This window comes from Ranitomeya variabilis, chromosome 4, assembly GCF_051348905.1.
Source record: "Ranitomeya variabilis isolate aRanVar5 chromosome 4, aRanVar5.hap1, whole genome shotgun sequence".
Classification (NCBI taxonomy): domain Eukaryota; kingdom Metazoa; phylum Chordata; class Amphibia; order Anura; family Dendrobatidae; genus Ranitomeya; species Ranitomeya variabilis.
In genome coordinates this window covers 309,693,200-309,718,673 of record NC_135235.1, presented here as the reverse complement: position 1 = coordinate 309,718,673, position 25,474 = coordinate 309,693,200, and the positions used below count along the sequence as shown (strand labels likewise).

At 44.8% G+C, this 25,474-nt stretch overlaps 1 protein-coding gene across 1 annotated transcript in view; it reads right to left on the bottom strand.

Moving 5' to 3' along the window:
* VAMP3 (vesicle associated membrane protein 3) overlaps positions 1 to 23,050 on the bottom strand; it is a 29,004-nt gene extending 5,954 nt beyond the window's left edge. Inside the window, exons 1-2 of the mRNA XM_077250405.1 lie at positions 22,828 to 23,050; positions 2,237 to 2,312 (exon numbers count right to left, since the gene is read on the bottom strand). Coding sequence (XP_077106520.1) covers positions 2,237 to 2,312; positions 22,828 to 22,829 — 78 coding nt within the window. The 5' untranslated portion in view covers positions 22,830 to 23,050. The remainder of the gene's footprint in view (positions 1 to 2,236; positions 2,313 to 22,827) is intronic.
* Positions 23,051 to 25,474: the final 2,424 nt, after the last annotated feature.

Here is a 25,474-nt window from a genome sequence, read left to right as displayed (position 1 = left end):
CCTCCACACTTATTCGTTTGTCACACAACCGCTTCCAAGATTTCTCCAGAATATCCCCCATCCTCTGGAATTCCATGCCTCAACACGTCCGACTATCCACCACCCTCGGATCCTTCAGACGGAACCTGAAAACCCATCTCTTCAGGACCGCCTACAGACCGCAATAACCATTCTGCCGCCTCACAAACCACCCGAGCTGCTGCCTCACCATCACCAGAGCTCCTGCACCCCCAGCCTTCTGTCTCTTCCCCATTATCCCGTAGAATGTAAGTCCGCAAGGACAGGGTCCTCTCCCCTCTGTACTAGTCTGTCACTGTAAATTTGTTTACTATAAACAATATCCATAATTCTGTATGTAACCCCTTTCATATTTACAGCACCATGGAATTAAATGGTGCTATAAAAATAAATAATCCCCATGTGGAGCCACAAAATTGATGCCATTCACTAGAACCAGAAGAAAAGAAAATACAAACTAAACATGTCTTCATAGCCTACTTGTGTCAAGGGTTTCAATCTGTTAAAAAAAAATAAAAAATCCTGGAAATCTCATCTTGAAAATTCTGAATGGGAAAATCTACCATTCAAACATCTCCGACCTCCACATCGATGTGATCAGCTGAAGCACAGCTTGAGGAATTGAGTAATTGGTAACAAGAAAGGAAGAAGAGTAATTTGGAGCTGCGGGATGTAAGTTTATTTCCACAGAAGGGGCTCGAGTGGACGCGTAGCAAGCCATTGACATTTCTTTTCACTAATACAAAAAAGACAGCCAAAAATAGATGTTTGCCGGAAACTAGTTCTCTGTTTGAATTATCTGACGAGCCTTTGCTTTGAATGATGCGGGATAAAGCGTTAGTTCAGATGTAGGTCTGTGAACACTGCTGTGGAGATAGTGTCACGAAGCCACTACCCTCTTCATAGTCACGAAGCCACTACCCTCTTCATAGCGCAATCAACCGACTACCGTGTTTCCCCGAAAATAAGCCACCCCCGATAATAAGCCGTAGTGGGGGGTAGAGAAGGGGCGGCTAATATAAGCCATACCCCGAAAATAAGCCGTAGTGGGAAACACGTGGAAAATATAAGCCATGGTACCCTTTGACTGCCTCGGTCCCCTCTGTCCTCTCTCTAGTGGCCCCGAGTGCAGGGTTAACTTTCTGTGTGCGGGTGAGGGGGAGAGGGCGCCGAGGCATACTTACCTAGTCCCGGCGATCCTGACGCTCCCCCTCCCCGTCCCACGGTCTCCGGATGCCGCAGCTCTTCCCCTGTTCAGCGGTCACGTGGGACCGCTCATTAGAGAAATGAATAGGCTGCTCCACCTCCCATAGGGGCGGAGCCGCATAATTCATTTCTCTAATCAGCGGTGCCGGTGACCGCTGACAGAGGAAGAGGCTGCGGCACCGAAGACCAGCTGTCCGGGGGAAGGAGCGGGACGCCGGGAGCAGGTAAGTATGACATATTCACCTGTCCGCGTTCCACACGCCGGGCGTCGCGCCATCTTCCCGGCGTCTCTCCTCACTGACTGTGCAGATCAGAGGGCGCGATGACGCATATAGTGTGCGCGCCGCCCTCTGCCTGATCAGTCAGTGCGGAGAGACGCCGGGAAGATGGCGCCGAGGAGCTGCAAGCAAGAGAGGTGAGTTTGTGTTTTATTATTTTTATTGCAGCAGCACAGCTATGGGGCAATAATGGACGGTGCAGAGCACTATATGGCACAGCTATGGGGCAATAATGGTGCAGAGCACTGTATGGCACAGCTATGGGGCAATAATGGTGCAGAGCACTATGGCACAGCTATGGGGCAATAATGGTGCAGAGCACTGTATGGCACAGCTATGGGGCAATAATGGTGCAGAGCACTAACTTTTTGGTTAAAAAAAAAAAAAGTCGCCTTTTTTGGCTAATATAAGCCATACCCCGAAAATAAGCCATAGTGGGACTTTTGGGGGTAAAAAGAATATAAGACACTGGCTTATATTCGGGGAAACACGGTAAAATAATAGGGATCTAAAGTAGACGTCAGGGAAGTCAACCCTTCTTTGTCAGCCCCCCCAGTTTAGAGTAAATTGGATAGGATGACGATATTGGACAGGTTACAAAACAAAAATTAAAAAAAGAAATAAAAAAAAAAAAAAAAAAAAAAGGAGACCGGTGTCCTGCAGCTTGTACAAGTGACAGATCTACATGGCAGGAGGGGGCAACGTATTGGTTAGCAGATAACAGGGCTGCTCACCTCATTGACCTGAGCTTGCGTCTGCTGGAGGCGTCTGTTGCTGCTCGCAGCATCGCCAGGCACTGCAGAGGACGACCTGAAAGAACCAGAGGAAGGATTAGAAAGGCAATTGTTTAGGAATAAGTCTCAAATCAATGTTATTCCAGCAATGAGAAAACATCTGATTATATCTGCACAGAAATAAAAACCCAATTAGGGTACGATCCCACAGTCAGTGTTTGTTCAGGCTTTCACGCAGCCGAATTTCTACAAGAATCCCACTCCTCAGCTCACTTGCTTTTTTTGTCTTTTTGGTATGCTAGATAGATATGGGGTACATTGAACAATATGGGGTAGATGGATAGATATCCGTGAGATATAATTTGTGCCATGTATAGGTTAATTAATGTACATTAAACTAATTTAAAAAAAGGACATGGGTCTCTCTTTTTTTTGATAACCAGCAAAGGTAAAGCAGACAGCTGTGGGCTTATATTGTCTGGCTGGGAAGGTCCCTGGTTATTGGGCTCTTCAAAGCCCAAAGCTACCCCAGAACTGGTGCATCACATGTTGAGGTAGATGGCTCCACCGCAGCCATCTACCTCAACACGCATCGCAAGCCCCTAACGGGATTCTTGTACCATTTGTGCATAATTTCTCTTCATGACCTTCCATATGAGCAAGGTTTGAAAATGACCCAAGATAGGGTCGAAATGTTACCTTTGCCTTCCTCATTTGACCTGACTGCAGTGAATTTATTGCACTTTGTGATTCAAATAAATCTTTTTCTTCACTAAAGATAGGATTTTTTGAGTGTGACTATCTTTATGATAAAAAAAAATTACACAGAATGGGGATGTCTGATAAACACCTCCATTACTGACCACATGGGTTTGATGCAAGTTGTAATTTTTGACCATTTATCCAGATTGTCACTGCAACAGGACAAATCGAGAAGAGGCAGAACCAGAATTGGCAGATATAAGGTATTGTGCCCATTCTGGGGCAGTTGCGGGCTTGTATTTTTAGGCTGGGATGCACCCAGTTACCACAGCCCTCCCCAGCTTGATATCAGCACACAGATTTCCTACCTTGGCTGGTTATCAGATAGTTGCCCCTCAACTTTTTAATTTTTTATTAAAACCATTTAGAATTGTATGTATGACTACAAATGGATAGACAGGGGAGATCAGCAAGGTTGAACGAGTATATGAAATAACATATAACCTTTAAGAATATAAATAGCTCTCCGGCTAAAACCACATAGACATACAGTGATGCATATAGATAACCACCAATATATACGAGGTGTAATGAGGTTAAACTTACACACTTTGTTATAATAACATTGAACTCAGCAGACAAAATAAATAGGAACAATCTCACAGTATTCTCCGGTGATGTATACAATTTGAATCCAGATCTGATCCCACTGGTGAGCAAGTCAATCTAGCTAGGTGATCCTTAAGAGTCATATTGGTGGGGTAACGTGTGGATTTTGAATGAAGCGCCCCCCTACAACAGCAGATTTTGCAACATCCACTGCTGCTTGTTATGGAAAAACACCCAGAGTCAAAATAGTCACTACACATGTAGATATGTCATTTACAAAATGGGTCACTTGAGGGGGAATTCTGCTGTGCTGGCATTTAGGCGTCCACAAATTGTGCTACGATAATTTGTTCTCCAAGAGGCAAATAACACCCCGTCCCTCCAGAGTCTCACCGCATGGCTTAGAAGTATTGTGCAGCCACATGGGTATTGCCACGTTGAGCAAACTTGTGGAACAAATTTTGGTGCCATTTTTATCCATTTATCAGTGCAAAAAATATAAAATCTGGGGCCAAAAAAAGATTTCTGTAGTTAATTATTTTTTCTTCACTGCCCAATGGTATAAAATTCAGTGACGCCTGCGGTGTCAATATGATCACTGCACCCCTAGATGAATTCATTCAGAGGCGTAGTTTGTAAAATGGGGTCACATGTGCGTGGATTTCTGCTGTTCTGGCACCTCAGGGGCTCTCCCAGTGGGTCATGGCACCTGCAAGCCATAAACTGTGCACTATAATATGGCACTTCTTCCATTCTGAGCTTCATACTGGGCCAGAAACAACAAGGTTACTTACCGGTAGCCGCTTTTTCCGGAACCCATGCCAGCACGACAGGGCGGATTCCCTCAGGTGTGCTGTCATTGGGGGGGCAAAAGCATTTTCCGATCATATGTAGGGCATTGGCGCACTCAGGAAAAATTACACAAAATGAGATGTCCACTTATTCTTATTAACACTTGCAAAAGTTAAACTTGGGTAAAAATGTAATTCTTCTTTCACCACTCAATGGTATAAAGTTATGTGACACACCCGTGGTGCCAATATAACTGCACCACTAGACGAATTCATCTAGTGGTGTAGTTTGTAAAATGGGGTCACTTATGGGAGGGGGGGGGGGGGGGGGGGAATTCAGCTGTTACCAATGTTACATGGCACCCTCAAACCATTCCAGCGAAAATCTGAACTCCAATATGGCGCCTCGGAGCTCTAGTGATTAAACCTTGATTTTATCATCAGATCAAAACTACGGTAAGCAGCCCAATGACATTGCTGCAATCAGGGTCTCCGTCTCTCGCTCTCAGGATAGCTAGTAAATGCCTGGTGACAGACTCCCTTCAATTGTACCTACGTGCAGTTAGGACACGTGCGCACGGAGGGGGCCGACTAAAGTTAGGGAATGTTGTTGTGCTGCTCCATGCAGCAGAGCGGTACAGGAGGAGTGTGACTGCGCGTAACCGTACAGGAGGAGTGTGACTGCGCGTAACCGTACAGGAGGAGTGTGACTGCGCGTAACCGTACAGGAGGAGTGTGACTGCGCGTAACCGTACAGGAGGAGTGTGACTGCGCGTAACCGTACAGGAGGAGTGTGACTGCGCGTAACCGTACAGGAGTATACACATCACTGCTGTCATTATGTAATGTGCAGAGGAGTTATTATTAATCCTCAGAAACGAGGCCAAGCACAGTGCAGCCTGTTCTGCGGGGAAGTTATTTAATCTCTTGGCCGATCCCTCCAGAACCCACGTGTTCACACCAGGAACAAACATTAAACCACAACCTGCAATGTGCTCCAGTACAGACATTCCCAGGCTGCTGACTGACGAGTGAACCCGAGGCAGAGAATTAGGATTTATAACTGAGGGCGAATACAAATATCTGGGTCACATTGTGAGCTGGATGGAAAGGAGGCCACAATACTGGTTGTGGCTCTTCTAAGTGTGGAAGATTGTGAGTGCCCCAGAGGTAACATCACAGGATAGCAGGTCGATGGCCATGGTAGCCATGCAGATGAATGTACAGTTGTGGCCCAAAGTATTGACACCCCTGCAATTCTGTCAGATAATACTCAGTTTCTTCCTGAAAATGATTGCAAAACAAACTCTTTGGTATTATCTTCATTTAATTTGTCGTAAATGAAAAAACACAAATGAGAATGAAGCAAAACATTGATCATTTCACACAAAACTCCAAAAATGAGCCAGACAAAAGTATTGGCACCCTCAGCCTAATACTTGGTTGCACAACCTTTAGCCAGAATAACCGCGACCAACCGCTTTCGGTAACCATCAATGAGTTTCTTACAATGCTCTGCTGGAATTTTAGACCATTCTTCTTTGGCAAACTGCTCCAGGTCCCTGATATTTGAAGGGTGCCTTCTCCAAACTGCCATTTTTAGATCTCTCCACAGGTGTTCGATGGGATTCAGGTCTGGACTCATTGCTGGCCACCTTAGAAGTCTCCAGTGCTTTCTCTCAAACCATTTTCTAGTGCTTTTTGAAGTGTGTTTTGGGTCATTGTCCTGCTGGAAGACCCATGACCTCTGAGGGAGACCCAGCTTTCTCACACTGGGCCCTACATTATGCTGCAAAATTTGTTGGTAGTCTTCAGACTTCATAATACCAAGCACACGGTCAAGCAGTCCAGTGCCAGAGGCATCAAAGCAACCCCAAAACATCAGGGAACGTCCGCCATGTTTGACTGTAGGGACCGTGTTCTTTTCTTTGAATGCCTCTTTTTTTCTCCTGTAAACACTATGTTGATGCCTTTGCCCAAAAAGCTTTACTTTTGCCTCATCTGACCAGAGAACATTATTCCAAAACATTTTAGGCTTTTTCAGGTAAGTTCTGGCAAACTCCAGCCTGGCTTTTCTATGTCTCGGGGTAAGAAGTGGGGTCTTCCTGGGTCGGCTACCATACAGTCCCTTTTCATTCAGACGCCGACGGATAGTACGGGTTGACACTGTTGTACCCTCAGGCTGCAGGGCAGCTTGAACTTGTTTGGATGTTAGTCGAGGTTCTTTATCCAACATCTGCACAATCTTGCGTTGAAATCTCTTGTCAATTTTTCTTTTCCGTCCACATCTAGGGAGGTTAGCCACAGTGCCATGGGCTTTAAACTTCTTGATGACACTGCGCACGGTAGACACAGGAACATTCAGGTCTTTGGAGATGAGATTGCTTGAGATTGCTCATGCTTCCTCACAATTTGGTTTCTCAAGTCCTCAGACAGTTCTTTGGTCTTCTTTCTTTTCTCCATGCTCAATGTGGTACACACAAGGACACAGGACAGAGGTTGAGTCAACTTTAATCCATGTCAACTGGCTGCAAGTGTGATTTAGTTATTGCCAACACCTGTTAGGTGCCACAGATAAATGACAGGTGCTGTTAATTACACAAATTAGAGAAGAATCACATGATTTTTCGAACAGTGCCAATACTTTTGTCCACCCCCTTTTTTATGTTTGGTGTGGAATTATATCCAATTTGGCTTTAGGACAATTCTTTTTGTGTTTTTTCATTTAAGACAAATTAAATGAAGATAATACCAAAGAATTTGTGTTTGCAATCATTTTCAGGAAGAAACTGAGTATTATCTGACAGAATTGCAGGGGTGTGAATACTTTTGGCCACAACTGTATAAACAGGACGGATCTTCATAAAATAATCCCTTTAGATATCTTTCTTTCTTTCCATTTGTATTGTGTTTCCATGGGGAAGTTTCCCATAACTGCTTGTGCTGGGACATCATTGAACTGTCTTTTTTTTTTTTAAATCCCTACAAAAAGAAAAATATATACCGTATATTTCCAATACATACATTTATGCAAATAAATTAAATACAATAAAAGTACACATATTTGAATTGATTTTTTCATTCTGCCTCCCAAATAATGCAATAAGGCTAGGGGCACATTTATCCTGCACTCTGCATTGAGTGCTTACACTGGGGTTTCCCTGAAATATGTGATTTTAGACAGGAAACCAAAGAGGGAAAATTCCCTGTAATGAGGCAGAGGGAGGCACTGTGGACGCCATAGGACCTGTGATCCGGCGGTGTCCGTCTTTAGGGTATGTGCACACGTAGGTTGGATCTCTACAGATTTTTCAACATTTGTTTTTGCAAATCCGCAGGTAAACTGCACTGCGGATTACCCACGGATTTACCGTGGTTTTTGTGCAGATTCCACCTGCGGTTTTACACCTGTGGATTCCTATTGAGGAGCAGGCGTAAACCGCTGCGGAATCCGCACAAAGAATTGACATGCTGCGGAACAAAACGCAGCGCTTCCGTGCGTTTTTTCCGCAGCATGTGCACTGTGGATTTTGTTTTCCATAGGTTTACATGGTACTGTAAACTCATGGAAAACTGCTGCAAATCCGCAGCGTCAAAACCACTGCAAATCCGCAGCGTGTGCACATAGCCTTATAGGATTGCATAAAAGTGCCGTCAGCCACAGTTGTGAACTTCTGAAAAGGACACCAATGAACAGAGGCCAGAAGGAGTCAAGAGTAAATCTAAAAAAAAACAAAAAAAAACCAGGGTTTGCTGCCTTCTTTTTATCCTGGTACATTTGTCTTGTGCATGCTGATAAAGTTTAGTTCATAGGAAAAAAAAAAAAAATTTATAATGTGATTCAACTTCATCAGGTTTTGGCACCAAAACCTGATACCTACATTTTTTGCACGCTGAAAGAAGCAACATGCTGCACTTTGCAAAAATTCAGCTCCTTGACATAAACAGGAGTATAAAAAAAAAAAAAAAAAGCGTGTGCGTAAGATTTCTGAAATCAAGACTTTGCTGGTACTGTGAAATGCAGCTGAAAATGTGCATAAAAAAACCCAAGGTGTGAACATAGCCCTATGCGTTCACCTCTGCCCAGTAGCTGTGGTATGATCAGACCATGTTCTTGCACGGTCAGACACGACCATTGCACAGCAGGATCACATGCATAAGATTATCTCAACACAGGAACATTTTTATTTGAACACATCTAATTGTGAAAATTATTATTCCAAGATCAGATTAAAATCAATTTTTGTTCATGGGAAAACCCCTGTATCTACTGTAAGATCCCTTTCAGGCATTTGTGTGCACCCGTGATAGAGCAAAAGAATTGAGCAATACTGCCCTCTAGTGAGAACCAACAAATACACACCTACGGGCGAGAACAGTATTCAGTACTTTTCATACAAATTCCCTGCGGCCAGTGTTGAACCACAAGTTGGGGATTTCTGTCCTAGACTTTGATGGACAAGTTTTAATGTTGCTAGGGATTATCGGTGACTGCTGCGGTGGAGATAACACCTGGTTATTCAAGTTGAACCACTGCAATATAAATGCCCTTTTATTGCAAAATTTTTGAACAAATCTGTGCATCTAACTTTAATCCTGTGTCTAAACTGTCTCATTTATACAAAAAAAAAAAAATTTAAAAAATAAATAAAAGATGGCTATAATGCAACATTACGCGACAGATTGTCTTCATATTTGGGAGCAATTTCAGTCAAAGCTAGAAAAAAAATTGGCATGAGCCACTGATACGTTTGAGGTACTACAAGACTGTAGATTAAAGTCAATGAGAACGGACGATCATAGCCATAATCAACGTTCAACAAATAAGCCTTGTTTTGAGAACAGACCATCATTGTCTGAAACTTTGAACTTCAGCTATGAACAATTTATTTTTTCATAAATATTCCCAAAAAATATAGTTTTTCCATTGAACATATCTGGTCAGTGTAAACCACCAACAGCCAAACTGGGCTAATATGTCACAGCTCATCACAATCCTTCAGCCATCTGCCATCTGATTAAAGAGTAATATTTACACAGATTACCACTGCTTTCATACATGGCGCTCAGCCTGAAAATAAAGTTGTGAAAACTGATTCAGAAAGGTAAATTGGGCAAAAAAATAATTACAAAACCAATTATTACTTAAGGGCATAAATTAGCCATATCAATCAAACCTACCCTATAAAATCATTCGTTCATTGTTATTCTAGGGCCAGTCATCGCTGAGCGGGGGCGCCAATACGTATCCCATAGGGTGCCAACCTCCGCCGATAGGAAGGTGCAAGCATAGGTACCATACTAGGGACCCCATAAAAATCCCCAAAGGGTTGGTTTGTTATTTCATGGTGTTTTTGATTTTGATGGTGACCATATTTTGGTTTTTAATAGATATAATAAAATCTGATTTTATAGGGTAAGTTTATGATTGATATAAAAAATAAATAAATAAAATGGATGTAAATTAGCACAGATTAAATTACCATATCACTGATCAAGCACATTACAGGCAATTTTAAAAACCACAATAGGTCATCTATTTAAGCCTTTCACAACATACATTTATATCATATGTCGTGTCCTTGACTAATTCTTTCCCGGCAGATGATGGCCAATTTAAATCAGCCATCACGTGACAATTTACCACCACTTTATAAAAAAAAACAAAAAAAAAAAAAACGCATATTTGGGATGTGCGTAATCATACTGACCTGGAGAATCATATTGTCATTTCACTAATTGGTAAAACTGACCATGGTGAATACATTTTTTTTTTTTTAAATATTTCCAGTGCATCACCTGATAAAATGAATCGATGTCATTCAAAATTACAACTCGTCCTGCAAAGAACAAATCCTCATACAGCTAGGTGGAAGCAAAAATAAAAGTTATGGCTCTTGGACAAAGGGGAGGGGACATTAAAAAAAAAAAAAAAAAAAAAAAGGAAAGGAAAACAATCACCCAAGGGTGAAGGGGTAAACCACAATGGGTCATTCCATATCAAGTGATCCAAATATGAATATTTTTTTTACCTGACGTCTTAGATTTTTTTATTTTTTGTTTTTATGCAGTACAACTTTAGTTAATTACAAATTAAAAGTTTTGAATTTTTTTCTTCATCAGTTAATTTTTAAAGTTTTGAAAAAGGCGCGGATTTTGGCCTGGTGTGGCTTTACATTTTTTATCGTATCTCGGGCTAGAATTAAGACAAAGAGGTGGGAGAGGCATCATTTTTCTCAAAACGGTACAGGCTTTCATTTGATATGTCACAAGACTATGTTTCTTTATATTTTGTCTTGGAGAAATCAAATTCAAAATTTTGATGCACAATTGTTAAAAAAAAACAAACTTATGTTTTAAAATGGTTAAAACATGCATGTGTGTTACTTATGTACTTGTTTATATTTGTACAGGTATTCAATTTTTTTTTTTAAGCCTTGAATCATCTGATTTTATGTTTGTGCGAGTTTCTTCCTTTTTTTATTTTCAAATTACAACTTATTGCATTCAACATTTATATGCAACAATAAGAAACAAAAAACAAATACTGAAGTGCCAGAATAAATACATCTTAATCATCATAACACAACTTGTTCAATGCATTCAGGTTGAAAATGGTGAGCAAGCCAAAAGAAAAAACGTGATCATATCCTCTAGTGTGGTTTTCTAAATACAGTCTGATCCTAATTATATGTTAAAAACCAGAATAAAAGAACCTATATTTTTACCACCTATTTATACATGTAACAATTTGTTTTCTATTATATCACTAAACATGTAATTTATGAAGGGTTTAAGAAGAATAGTACAGTAGTTAAATCCTCATTCTATAAATATGAAGTAATCAAACAATTGATAGTACGTTTTTAAACTGGCCTTTTATCATCAATGTGTCTCTTCTAGTGGGCAAAATGTCATCTTGCCCATAAGCGCTTACCGTATTTTCCGGCGTATAAGACGACTGGGCGTATAAGACGACCCCCCAACTTTTCCAGTTAAAATATAAAATCTTCTTAAAAGTCGGGGGTCTTCTTATACGCCGTATGTCGTCTTATAGGGCCGGTGACTAATGTGCCTTTTGGGTTGGAGTGGTCCCGATGACGACGAGGGGGCGTCACAGGAAAGTGTGAGTGGACTATCCCCCATTACCTCATCGTAGCGCTGAACCGTGGGGTCTCTGCTGGGAGCGGCGGCTCCTCTTTGTGCCGCGTGGGTGCTGTGGGGCGGCGGCTCCTCTTCTGCAGTGTGGGGCCTCTGTGCTGTGGGGCGGCGGCGGCGTATTTTCATGCGGTCAGTCGGGGCTCCTCCGGCATCTTCTTAAAGCCCAGAGGCCCCGCCGGCAGCTCCATTGCTACGATGCGGTGGCCTCCGGGAAAATGGCCGCTAGGGGTGGCGCATGCTCAGATTCAGATCTCGTCCCGAGATCTCGGGAGACGAGATCTGAATCTGAGCAGCGGCCATTTTCCCGGAGGCCACCGCATCATAGAAATGGAGCTGCCAGCGGGGCCCCGACTGACTGCATGAAAATACGCCGCCGCCGCCCCACAGCACAGAGGCCCCACACACTGCAGAAGAGGAGCCGCCGCCCCACAGCACAGCACCCACGCGGCACAGAGGAGCAGCAGCCGCCGCTCCCAGCACAGAGACCCCACGCTGCAGCGCTACGATGAGGTAATGGGGGATACTCCACGCACTTTCCTGTGAGACGCCCCCCCGTCGTCATCAGGGCTACTCCCCCCCCCCCCCCCCCCCCACACACACACCATATACACCCGGCGTACAGGACGATACCCGGCGTATAAGACGACCCCCGACTTTTAAGAAGATTTTCAGGGGTTAAAAAGTCGTCTTATACGCCGGAGAATACGGTACTAGCAATGGCCGTTTCCTTCTGTGTCAGTATGTGCGGCCTGTCATGGTGCTCGGCTCCACCTGAGTTAATATCTGATTTTTGTTCACTTTTACAATGTCTGATTTTCTTGGATACACAAAGGACGGCGCTGGACCAGAAGGTACAGAAAAGTCCTTTCTACGTCTTCATTTTCACAATCTTTGGAGAGTCCAGTAGCAGTCAGAGGCAATCATATTCACAGGCCACATCACCAGTTCTGTCGTCCATTGCCAATCTTGTGCCGCCTTCTACTACTTCATGGACGTCACTGTCTTTATTTCCACTACATGGGATGGAAGTCCGGTATTGCAGAGTCCCTGTGATGGGTTCTGCTTCCTGTAACTGATGTTCTCACAAACTCTCCTCCTCCCCGTAGTCCTGGTTTGTACAATACATGAACTGGATGTTGAGAATATTTTTCTCCCTCCATTTGAGGAGTAGCCTGGGTGTTCAGATTTGGTGTGAATACGGCCTCTGGAGGCTCGGGCTGCCGGCCTGTCATCTGCTCTGCAGTCACTGTCTACCCCTGCTCATTCTCAGCCCTAACAAAGCTTTCTCCTCTGTCCTCTCCTGCTTCTAAGCTGTAACATAATAAAATAATACAGTAATATCCAACAATCATGGATTATTTGGTAGATATGGACCCCACACTTCTACACCACAGACTGAACAGATCTGAATTCCAGATTTTCGAATTGACACTGTAATAGATTTTTTTAAAATATGATCTCATCACGATCCCAACTTGTATTTTGGTACAGATGTGGCTAGGAGCATAGCAGGCACATGTGCAGTTTTTGACATTTTGAAATTAACCTCAGTCGCCCATGACAGCACAACAGAGAGAGGGGATCCGCCCTTCAGGGACAGGAAACCTACAGGATAAAAGGGCGGTACCTCTCCCCTGCATCAGTTTGGTTTCCTGTCCCTGACGGGGAACCTTCTGGACGGTACCTGAGAAGAACCGTGAGAAAGCCTGGAAATCCGGAGCCGGACAGTCCGAGTCCTGGCAGCGGGGAGGCCCCTGCCACGGCTGGTGCGGTGTCCGAAGCCGCCACGGCTACGACCAACGGGTCCTCAGCGTGAGCGGGGGGAAGCGCAGCCGCCACTCCGGATAGGTGTTGGGGCTCCCGGCATTCGGCCGCACTCAGGACGCTGGCGTTTCCAAGATGGCGCCGCACCAGAGGTGATAGGACGACTTCCGGTTCGGGGGCAGCGCTGTAACCAAGGTGTACCAAGATGGCGCTGCCCCGGAACCGGATTACTTCATTTCCGGGTCCCTGACTGCGCGCGCATGCGCAGTAGCATTTTCGAAAAAAAAAAAAAATGATGAACGCTTCCTCATCGATGCAGCCACAGAGGGGCTAATAATGAGCGCTCTGCTTAAAAGATGGTGCACATAGGAGCTCCTTGCTGCATGCCGTCCCAGGGTAATATAGCCATGGAAGACAGCGATCAGCAGCTCCAGCTGCCGCCACCGCCGCAGCAGCGCCACCATCAACGACCGAAACCGGACGCACAAAAGAAGCGAACCTCTGCGGGCACCCGGAGTTCTCGGTCTGGTAGCCATTCCACACAACGTAGCAAGAATTCCAGCGTGGTGAATCAGCTACCATCTACGGGTCTCTCTCTTCAAGATCCTACCCCTCCTCCAGAACCGGTACCTGTGGCTGCGTCTGATTGGTGAGTGATCTTCGTGAAAGCTCATTTTTTTGTAATTGGGGTCCCTCTTCTCCTTTAGCCTAGGCAAGGAAGAGAACGGCAAAAACAAAGCACAGAACCTGCCCATTGTGCGATAAAGAATTACCGCAATCTTGGGATAAAAAGTTATGTGATTCGTGTATTGGTCAAGTCCTCTGCGAGGAGACTCCAAACTTTGCCTCTGAGTTACGGTCCGTAATTAAAACAGAGGTGGAATCTGTGTTTAAAACCCTTAAAGGAGAAAGGAAAGTCAGTAGGGAAAAACCTAATCCTTATAGGAATTCTGATTCCTCCAGCTCTGATATTGTAAACTCAGATACACAGAACTCCTCCTTCTCTTCCTCAGATGACGAAAGGGGAGGTCGTCATTGTTTTCCCTTAGATGAGGTTGACGGCCTTGTTAAAGCGGTGAGGTCGACAATGGGGGTATTGGACCCTCGTCCTGACAAAACAGTTCAGGATGTTATGTTCGGAGGACTATGCCAAAAAAAGCGGAAAGTTTTTCCCCTAAATGAAAATATACAAACATTAATCAAAAAAGAGTGGGAAAAACCAGAGAGGAAAAATCAGTTCCCTCTATTAAAAGAAAATATCCCACTTCATGGGATAAGGCTCCCAAACTCGACGTGGCGGTAGCTAAAGCCTCAAAAAGATACGCGTTATCATTTGAAGATATGGGAACCCTAAAAGATCCTCTTGACAAGAGAGCCGACACCTTTCTTAAAGGTGCCTGGGAGTCGGCAGGAGGATGCTTGAGACCGGCCATAGCAGCGGCTTGCACGTCACGCTCCTTTATGATCTGGATTGACAACTTAGAGAAACAGCTGAGGGATGGGGTACCCAGAAATAAAGTGTTAGACTCTATTCCTATGATTAGAGGTGCCGCGGCATTTCTAGCTGATTCGTCTGCCGACTCAATCAAGTTAACGTCTAAATCTGCAGCCCTCTCGAATGCAGCACGCAGAACCCTGTGGCTAAAAAGCTGGCCAGGAGATATACAAACTAAACACAAACTGTGTTCTATCCCGTGTGAGGGCAAGTTTCTCTTTGGAGAGACTCTAGACGATATCCTGCAAAAAGCAGGTGATAAAAAGAAGGGGTTCCCCAACCTGACTCCAACGTTCAATAAGCGGCCCTTTCGGAGTAGGAAATTTTTCAGGAGAAGACCGCCAAGAGAACAAAACCGCTGGGACGATGGGAAAAGAAGAGAAAGAGGGTTCCTCTTCGGTAGTACCCCACGCGATAAGTACCCCCCCCAAGTGACGTCTCCCCCAGGGTGGGAGGGAGGTTGTCTCAATTCCTCCCGGCCTGGGAAAAAATTACTACCAGCCCCTGGATACCAAATCTGATAAACGCAGGGCTTCAAATAGAATTTTTTTCCCTACCCCCCCCCCCCCCCCCGACACTATGTAGTAACTCCACTGAGGTCTTCTACCCAACAACAAGAAGCTCTAGAACTCGAAATCCTAAAAATTATTGGACAAAAAAGTGTCATCCTGGAAGTTCCCCCTCTGGAGAGGAAGAAGGGTTTCTACTCCCCATTATTCCTGGTTCCCAAACCAGACGGGTCTTTCCGGACCATAATAAACTTACGGAAATTAAACACTTCCGTAAAGAACAAACAATTCAAAATGGAATCAATAAAGTCGACAATAAAAAACCTGTTTCTGAACTGTTTTATGGTAGTTCTAGATCTCAGCGACGCGTATTATCACGTCCCCATCCACAAGGATTCTCAAAAACTCCTCAGACTGGCAGTGGTCATAAAGGGGCAGATAAGGGAATACCAATACAGAGCCCTTCCCTTTGGCATATCAATTGCGCCTCGCATCTTCACCAAATTGGTAGCAGAGATGATGGCACATCTAAGAGAAGAGGACATCTTAATCGTTCCATATTTGGACGACTTTTTGATTGTAAGCAGCTCGGCCCAACTCTGCAGTCAGCAATGCCAAAGAGTGATAGACATTTTGAAAAAACTAGGCTGGCTGGTGAACCTTCAAAAAAGTCAAAACTGGAACCAACCAGGGTCCAGGAATTTTTGGGTCTCACTCTGGACTCAAGTTCCCAAGAATGTCGCCTCCCAATTCAGAAAAGAAAAGATATTACATCTAGTGTCAGAAGCTTGTTCAAAACCATCCATGTCTCTGAGGAAGGCGATGTCGTTACTGGGGTCCCTCTCTGCTTGCCTTCCAGCAGTTCAGTGGGCGCAGCTCCACACGAGACCCCTCCAGTGGGACATTTTAAAAAAACAGAGTTTACTAAGGGGTCGGTTAGAGGGTCGCATGACTCTAAGTTCGCCCGTGATTCATTCCCTAACCTGGTGGTTAAATCCCACCAACCTATCAAAAGGGATTCCATGGGTGATAGAGGGCCCTCAGATAGTAACAACAGATGCAAGTCCCACAGGGTGGGGGGCTCATCTGAACAACAAAGTCGCTCAGGGGGTATGGACGAGTCAGGAACTCTGGACTTCCTCAAACCAAAAAGAGCTGAGAGCGGTGAATCATGCACTACTTTTTTTCCTAAGAGAATTACAAGGGCATCATGTCCGAATTTTTTCGGACAACAAAGTAGTTGTAGCTTACTTGAACCACCAGGGGGGGGGACCAGGTCTCAAACATTAATGGAAACTACCTCCGAAATTTTCAGCCTAGTACAGAACAATTCTCTATCCCTATCAGCCCTACATATAGAAGGAGTAGAGAACCAGGAAGCCGACTTCCTAAGTCGTACCCAACTAAAACAAGGAGAATGGTCCTTGAATCAGGGGATATTCAACAAAATCACAGACTTATGGGGCATCCCTGTAATGCTACGTTCACATTAGCGGCGGGCGCCGCATGCGTCCCTATATTTAACATGGGGGCGCATGGACATGCGTCGCACTTGCGTTTTGCGCCGCATGCTTCGCTGCGGCGCCCGCGTCCGGGCGCAGAGGACGCAGCAAGTTGCATTTTTGCTGCGTCCAAAATCCATTTAAAAAAGGACGCATGCGGCGCAAAACGCAAATGTGAACGTAGCATAATAGACCTCTTTGCAAACATGCACAATAGGAAAGTGAAAACCTTTTGCTCCTTAGATCCCAGAGGGAATCCTCAGGCAGTAGATGCATTTACGATTCCCTGGACACAAACTCTTGCGTACGCATTTCCTCCCATCATCCTCATTCCAGCAGTTCTGCGGAAAATCAGGCAGGACAAATCCAGACTTATCCTAATAGCCCCCTTCTGGCCCAAAAGGGCCTGGTTCTCCTGGCTGAGGATGCTATCGATCACCGATCCCTGGGTCCTTCCGGATCTTCCGGACCTTCTGTCTCAGGGACCGGTGTTCCACCCCCAGTCAGAGAATCTCCACTTAACAGCGTGGAATTTGAGAGGTCACTATTGAGGGATAGAGGGTTTTCTAACAAACTAGTCTCTACACTAATGAAAAGTAGAAAACCTGTGACCACAAAAATTTTTATCCTCCTCCGGGGTCAGGTTGCAAGACGGGGTTCCAGTGACTGAAATATTAGAATTTCTACAAAAGGGGTTAGACTTGGGCCTTTCAATAAGTACCTTAAAAGTACAGATATCAGCCCTAGGAGCACTGTACTGTGAAAACATAGCAGCAAACCCTTGGGTGATACGGTTTATCAGAGCAGCCGCAAGGTCTAAACCTGTAACAGTACAAAAAATACCAACTTGGGACTTGAACTTAGTCTTGTCAGCCCTGACAGAACCCCCGTTTGAGCCTGTAGAGTCAATACCTCTTAGGATTCTATCACTTAAAACTGCCCTCCTAATAGCCCTGACATCGGCCCGTAGAATAAGTGATCTCCAAGCCCTGTCCGCAAACCCTGGATGATAAAGTTGTACTAAAGACAGACCCTGCCCATCTACCCAAAGTAGCATCCATATTTCACAGGTCCCAGGAAATAATCCTTCCTTCCTTCTGTCCAGACCCTAAAAATAGGAAAGAAGAAAAATTCCACACACTAGATGTGAGAAGGTGTCTAATCCAATATATTAAATCCACCCAACAGTGTAGGAAGGAAGGGTCTCTATCTGCTTCCAGGGGCCTAGGAAAGGACTCAAAGCTTCTAAGAGCACTATAGCACGATGGGTAACAGACGCAATAGCCTTGGCCTACTCATCCACTGGGAACGCCATTCCACAGGGACTGAAGGCCCACTCTACAAGGGCTATGGCGACCTCCTGGGCCGAAAGGTCAGAGGTACCATTAGATCAAATCTGTAAGGCGGCCACCTGGTCATCACCCTCAACCTTTTTCAGACACTATCGTTTAGACCTAGCCTCTTCATCTGACCTAACCTTCGGAAGAAGGGTTCTGCAGGCTGTGGTCCCTCCCTAACCAATATATCTCTGCAATTCTCTCTGGTGTGCTGTCATGGGCGACTGAGAAAGTCATAGGTACTCACCGATAACGGTGTTTCTCAGAGCCCATGACAGCACCTACTTATTCCCCCCCTCATCACGTGTGCGGTGAGCACATTATTTTGTGTGAAGTGCCTTTTCATATAGACACGGTGTTTACTTGTTAAGCAATATGATAAAATTGTATATTTTTTGTTGCTGTCACTAACCCGGAGGACCTCCGATGCTCTGTAAACAAAACTGATGCAGGGGAGAGGTACCGCCCTTTTATCCTGTAGGTTTCCTGTCCCTGAAGGGCGGATCCCCTCTCTCTGGTAGTGCTGTCATGGGCTCTGAGAAACACCGTTATCGGTGAGTAACTGACTTTTTTTTCGGAAATGCGTTTTAAAATTTTGCGTTTCCGTTCACATGGGTATATTAACAAAGATACTCTTGTGACGTATCTGGTGAAAGCCTGTACAGTTCTGAGTAGAATGGTGTTTATTTTGTTTCTCTCTTTATTTCTAGCCTGAGTTATGAGAATATAATATAATATAATATAATATAATATATATATATAATTTATTTTTCTTCACATTTTGCATTCTCTGACACTTACCAAATAACAAAATCTCAAAAGAATTAAAAATATAAGGGTAAAAATCATTGGTTCACTTGACTTGGAGTGACCCAATACTACTTGGGATATTCTGCATATTAACTGTGGCATGTCCATGGTGCCACCCAGTACAATCCTAAATATTTTAAACTGCAATAGAAGAAGTCACCAGCAGATGTCAGCACATCAGCTTTATGATTCCCAGCCAAAATCCCTTGTACAACTTCCTGCTAGGAATTTCCCTGGAAACCATTCATATAGTTCATAGGGAAATGCTGTGTCCTTTAATAAGTACACCCTGCATTTGTATTCTGCGGCAGAATAAAAACAGGATGTGATCTCTCTGCAGCAATGTCCAAGTTCATTCTGCCAAGTTATCTGAATTACTGGGAGGAGGAGAAAGGACACAGTATAGTACATCTTAGGGTATGTGTCCACGTTCAGGATTGCATCAGGATTTGGTCAGGATTTTCCATCAGTATTTGTAAGCCAAAACCAGGAGTGGGTGATAAATGCAGAAGTGGAGCATATGTTTCTATTATACTTTTCCTCTAATTGTTCTACTCCTGGTTTTGGCTTACAAATACTGATGAAAAATCCTGACCAAATCCTGACGCAATCCTGAACGTGGACACATACCCTTAGGATTGGACGAGCAGCTGCAGAACCTCTTAAAGAGGAAAACAATGTCAGCCACAATGCCATCCACAAACGGCCCCTATATAGTCAGTGCAAGCTGTATATTTCCCCATGTTACGCATTGCTGGCTAATCATGTCCAGCTTCCTTGTTCTGAGCAAAGAGCCGCCCCAGCAGACAAGATCCATGACAGGTCACTCCTGGTACTCCTGTGGCTGCAGATCGGAGTATAATTTACTCTATATGCACTAACATGTAAGGGCTTGTTCACACATTTCGCAGTTTTGCTGTTGGGGGGAGGGGAACAAAAAAAAAAAAGAAATCTCATGCACATTCTGCGTATTTGTTCCTTGCAGGTGTTTCTTAAATCTGCAGATGTCACTTTCTGCATTTTTCACCTTTTCAAGTTAAGGGGGAAAAAAAAACTCACAACAATGCACAAATTGTTCGCAGCTTTTTTAGTATTTGCAGCAATTTTTTCTGCTGCAAAAAAAAAAATTTAAATAAAAAGCATGCACATACAATAATGGTAATACACAAGCAAGGGATAAGCAGCGATGGTGGGGGTTATACTGCACCCCCTCACAACAAGCACACACTACATTCTGGCAGTGTCACACTACAGTCACAGGCACATGTTAGGCAGCTGACCCTAATCTACCCACAATAAACCGTCTGTGATCCACCCGTCTACCAAACCAGAACCCCCCTTATCACACAAGTAGAAATAAAAGGGAATGTTTTATTACACAGATCAAGCTGAAAATGATTCACTGGGTCACAATCAGACGTCACGCAGTACTTCTAACAAAGGGTGGAGCAGGCCTACGTCTAACTGCTGCAGCCATTATTGTAGACTACCAGGGAGGGAGCGGCTGCCAATCCCACCCCCTCCAGGGCACAATGCCCTGTCCACTGATGTACAGTCGCCAGTGTCGCCAGTGTCCGTCGCACAAAATCCTATATTGATGGGTCATCAGTATAAAAGTGACAGAACACTCCTTTAACCTCCAATATGAGCAATTTTCATTTATGACTTTACTTCCCCCACTTCCGAAAACAACTTATTTTTCCATCAAACCACAAGGGTTTCTTTGAGAGAAAAGTTGAGTTTTGAGTAATTCATTTTACCATACGTTTAAAAAACAAAACAAAAACCACAACCGCACATTTGCCTTTTTTCCTCTGGGTTTTGTCTTTACAACATTCATTATGCAATAAATTGAACTGGTAATAGGATCCTTCCGCTCAGAACAATAACAGTGATGCAAAACTTTTTTTTCTCTCTTTTTAAACACCACTACAAAACCTGTAGATGTGCCGTCATTTTTGGTCATCCTGATCTTTAACTTATTCTTCTGTAGATGGAGCTTATTGAATTCGTTTTTCTCACCTCGCCCCTGGGGTCTAACCTCCAGCATTCCCCCATGGCTGGTGGGTAAAGAGCGCACATAATGTAATAGGAGCCACTGGTGGAACAAGTCCATTATGACATTTCTTCCACCTAACTTCTTTACTCACCTGTGATATTATTAAATGGAAGGGACCGCAGCAACTCAGCCACGAAGTAGAGACCCCGTAACATTACAGAGCGAGGGGGCGAGTGCTGAACAGTCACTAACGTTCTGCTCACTCCATAACTCCAGACCTCCTCTGGTAATAAAACACTGCGCTCCCGCAAGGAGCTTCATGGCAGAGCAGCTGCAAGCAGCCTTACATCACCAAGCACAATGCGGAGCGTCGGATGGAGTGGTGTAAAGCCACCACCAAATCTCAGTGAAGAGAATTCTTAAGGCTTCAGCACAAGACACATTGGACAATTGTAACTTCCTTCATTGTGGGAACAGTTTGGGGAAGGTCCTCCTCATGACTGTGCCCACAAGGTCCATCCAGACACTGTTGGGGGAGTTTAGTGGAAGAACATGACCGGCCGCACAGAGCCTGGACCTCAACCCCATCCAACTCCTTTGGGAAGAACTACAGCGGAGATTGTGACCCCGGCCTCTCCCAAACATCAGGGTCTGACCTCACAAATGTTCTTCTGGATGAGGGGGCGAAAACTCCCACAGACGCCCAAGGGGCTGACACCATATTAATGTCTATGGCTGTAGGACAGGAGGTGAGAAAAGCTTCAGTAGGGGAATGTGGAGGGGGCACATACTTATGGCCATGGAGGGTCTGCAGGGCTTAGTGTGCACTAGACCTGGCTGATGGTCTCCAGTTAGTGTCCGTATTGCCGGCTCCCTCCAGTAGAAGACCCCTTTAAGTGTTATTTACTGGTAACTAGAATGAGTTTATAGGAAGTGCAGAACTAATATAAAGGGAAGCGACCATGAAGCAGCCCCCAAAACTCTAGGGGGCGCTCCCCACGGCCCCCAGTTATGGAATCTCAGAGGGGCGCTCCCCACAGCCCCCCCGGTTATGGAATCTCAGAGGGGCGCTCCCCACAGCCCCCCCGGTTATGGAATCTCAGAGGGGTGCTCCCCACGGCCCCCAGTTATGGAATCTCTGAGGGGCGCTCCCCACGGCCCCCAGTTATGGAATCTCAGAGGGGCGCTCCCCACAGCCCCCCCGGTTATGGAATCTCAGAGGGGCGCTCCCCACAGCCCCCCCGGTTATGGAATCTCAGAGGGGTGCTCCCCACGGCCCCCAGTTATGGAATCTCTGAGGAGCGCTCCCCACGGCCCCCCAGTTATGGAATCTCTAAGGGGCGCTCCCCACGGCCCCCCCGGTTATGGAATCTCTAAGGGTCGCTGACCACGGCCCCCAGTTATGGAATCTCTAAGGGGCGCTCCCCACGGCCCCCCAGTTATGGAATCTCTGAGGGGCGCTCCCCACGGCCCCCCAGTTATGGAATCTCTAAGGGGCGCTCCCCACGGCCCCCCAGGTTATGGGATGTAATGTTTAATGGCAAGTCCGTAACCATGGAAACCTCCACATGGGGGCAGGTCCCATTGCCAGGCTGTGGCGACTCCATCATGACCTTTCCAGTAAAGCAGCAGAGCGCACAAGTCCCCATTTACCCCAGGTCCGACCATCTATGCAATATGGCAGGGGTGAAGAGGCAGGACACCCCCCAATCACCATGGACTCCCCCCAACGGAGACAAGTCATTACAGATACAGAAACAAACTTAACCACGACAACGGGGAAGTCGGAGAACTTGGCGCCAGACACTATGGGGTTAAGGGTGGAGCCACATAAGATAGGAGCGGGCGCCTGTGGCCCTCCGCACCCAGTACATCCGCCCTCCCCGCCGCTCACTCGGCCCCTCACACTCACATGACGACGCCGGCGGGAGCGGAGACCGAAACCGACAACTTTTAAATCGTCAACGAACGGCCGGTTCTGTCACAACGACACAACTGGAAGTGGAAGCTGATTGGGCGAGGCTTATATGACGTCACCAGACTGGGACGGTCCATTTGCAGGGTAGGGCTGAACCATTCACTCCAATGTGAGCAATTTGTCTCCGGCACTGGCCGCCGCCATTTTTATGAAGGCCAGGTTTGTCAGAAAGTGTGAGAGCTTTGTCACTTTGTATGTGCCTCGTCCTAGAGACATTGTACTCTGTGTTATGAGGCAGCAGAGGGGAAGTCACCATTAGCTGCGTCATTGGCACTAATCCTGCCATTGTTCCCTGTTCTCAGCCAGGCATGGCACAAAAAATGGTGATTGTTATCACTGCTTCTTGTCATGTATGTTTGCAACATAAAAAATACAAAAACAATTAAAAACAATTCATTGGTAGGCATAACCAAAAAATAGAATTTGAACAATGATCAAAATGTTGTACCGTATGTACTGTAAATAAAGAGCCCAGCAAAGCTCCATCTAAGAAAAAGTAAAAAATGGCGATCCAAAAAATATACTGTGTTTGTTGTACTGAAAAGGTAAATTTAAAAAGTAAATTTTTGTGCAAAAGTAGAAAAACATAAAAAAAAGCCTATATAAGTTTGGCAGTGACGTGATTGTATCATTCCATATAATAAAGACAACATGACAATTATACCGAAGAGTGAGTAAAAAGAAATAAATATAGAATTGCTGTTTTTTGCGGGAGATGGGAGCTGATAGTTTCCCCAAGGGATCAGGCATAAAAGATTTGAGAATAGTTTCACCTTCTGTGGAGACACGGGTCGGCGGGCGCCTCAGTCCGGTAGCCGAAACCACATGCACCAGGGATCGTCCCGCCAAACGACCGTTCTCCCTTTAACGTGGGTGTAACGCTACTCAGACAACACAGGGTGAGGGTAAAACAGAGTGGCAATGCTTTATTGAGCCACAAAACAGGCAGATAACACTGGCAAAAATTAAGAGACCACCACATCAAAACCCTGTCATGGGCAGCCCAATCTCCAGACCTGAACCCCATTGAAAACCTCTGGAGTGTAATCAAGAAGATGATGCATGCAGATGATGCCATCAAACAAAGAAGAACTGCTTACATTTTTGTGCCAGAAGCAGTGTGAAAGACTGGTGGAAAGCATGCCAAGACGCATGAAAGCTGTGACTAAAAGTCATGGTTATTCCACAAAATATTGATTTCTGAACTCTTCCTGAGTTAAAACATTAGTATTGTTGTTTCCAAATTATTATTGCGGCGCCCAGGGCTGCCGCTAGAAATTTCGGGGCCCCATACTGTCAAAATTTTTGGGGCCCCCTTAAAACTCCGCCCAGGCTCCACCCCAGCCCCGCCTCCAACCCTCGAACTGTCCGCAGCACCACCGCTGTCTCTTGGAAAAACTCCACTTCTCACCAATTACACATTAACAGTTCCCATCACCAGATCACACACATAGCCAGCAGATTTTGTTTTGGCCAAAAGATTTTTTTAATCTGCCACGATGACAAGGTAGACTCTTTTGGCCGACCCCTACTCTACTCTAACTTATTAAACATTTGTTAAAATGTGCAATACAATTTAGGTATATTTTTATTTATTTTTCAATTTTTCAAATGACCAATAACACCACATACAAGGGACAAATACCACAACACCATGACCAGACACCACATTATCACCACATAGTGACCTATAATACTATCTACAAGGAATAAATACTGCCACACCATGTGCAGACCACATATTACCACTACAGTGACCGAACAATATCGTATACAAGGGACAAATACCACCGCAGCATGTACAGACCACATATTACCACCACATGGTGACCAACTACATACAAGGAACAAATACCACCACACCATGACCAGACCACATATTACCACCACATAGTGAGCAAATAATAGCACATACAAGGAACAAATACCGCCACACCATGCCCGAACAACATATTACCACCACATTGTGACTGAATAGTACAATACTGATCATTAATAAAAAAAAATACTATCACCATAAGTGCCATTATACATAGGAGATCTGTACTTAGTATGCAGTGTCTGTGTACAGGTAATACAGTGGTCACCAGTGCCATTATACACAGGAGCTCTATATATAGTGTCAGTGTACAGGTAATACAGGGATCACCAGTGACATTATACACAGGAGCTCTATATATAGTGTCAGTGTACATGTAATACAGTGATCACTAGTGACATTATACACAGGAGCTTTGTGTATAGTGTCAGTTTACAGGTAATACAGTGATCACCAGTGACATTATACACAGGAGCTCTGTATATAGTGTACAGATAATATAGTGATCACCAGTGACATTATACACAGGAGCTCTGTATACAGTATACAGTGTATGGTGTCAGTGTACAGATAACATACTGACTCACCAGTGACGTCTCTAGCTGAAGTTCTTCATCTTTGCGTTTCTTTTTAATCCAGCGCAGACCGCAATCACTTCTTTCAGCCAGGACTTGTCTCTGCATAAAATAACACAGTTATCTAGAGCACCGCTTCCAGAGCACATTCCCCACTTTTTCCCTTTCTTCTACACTACACTGTTGT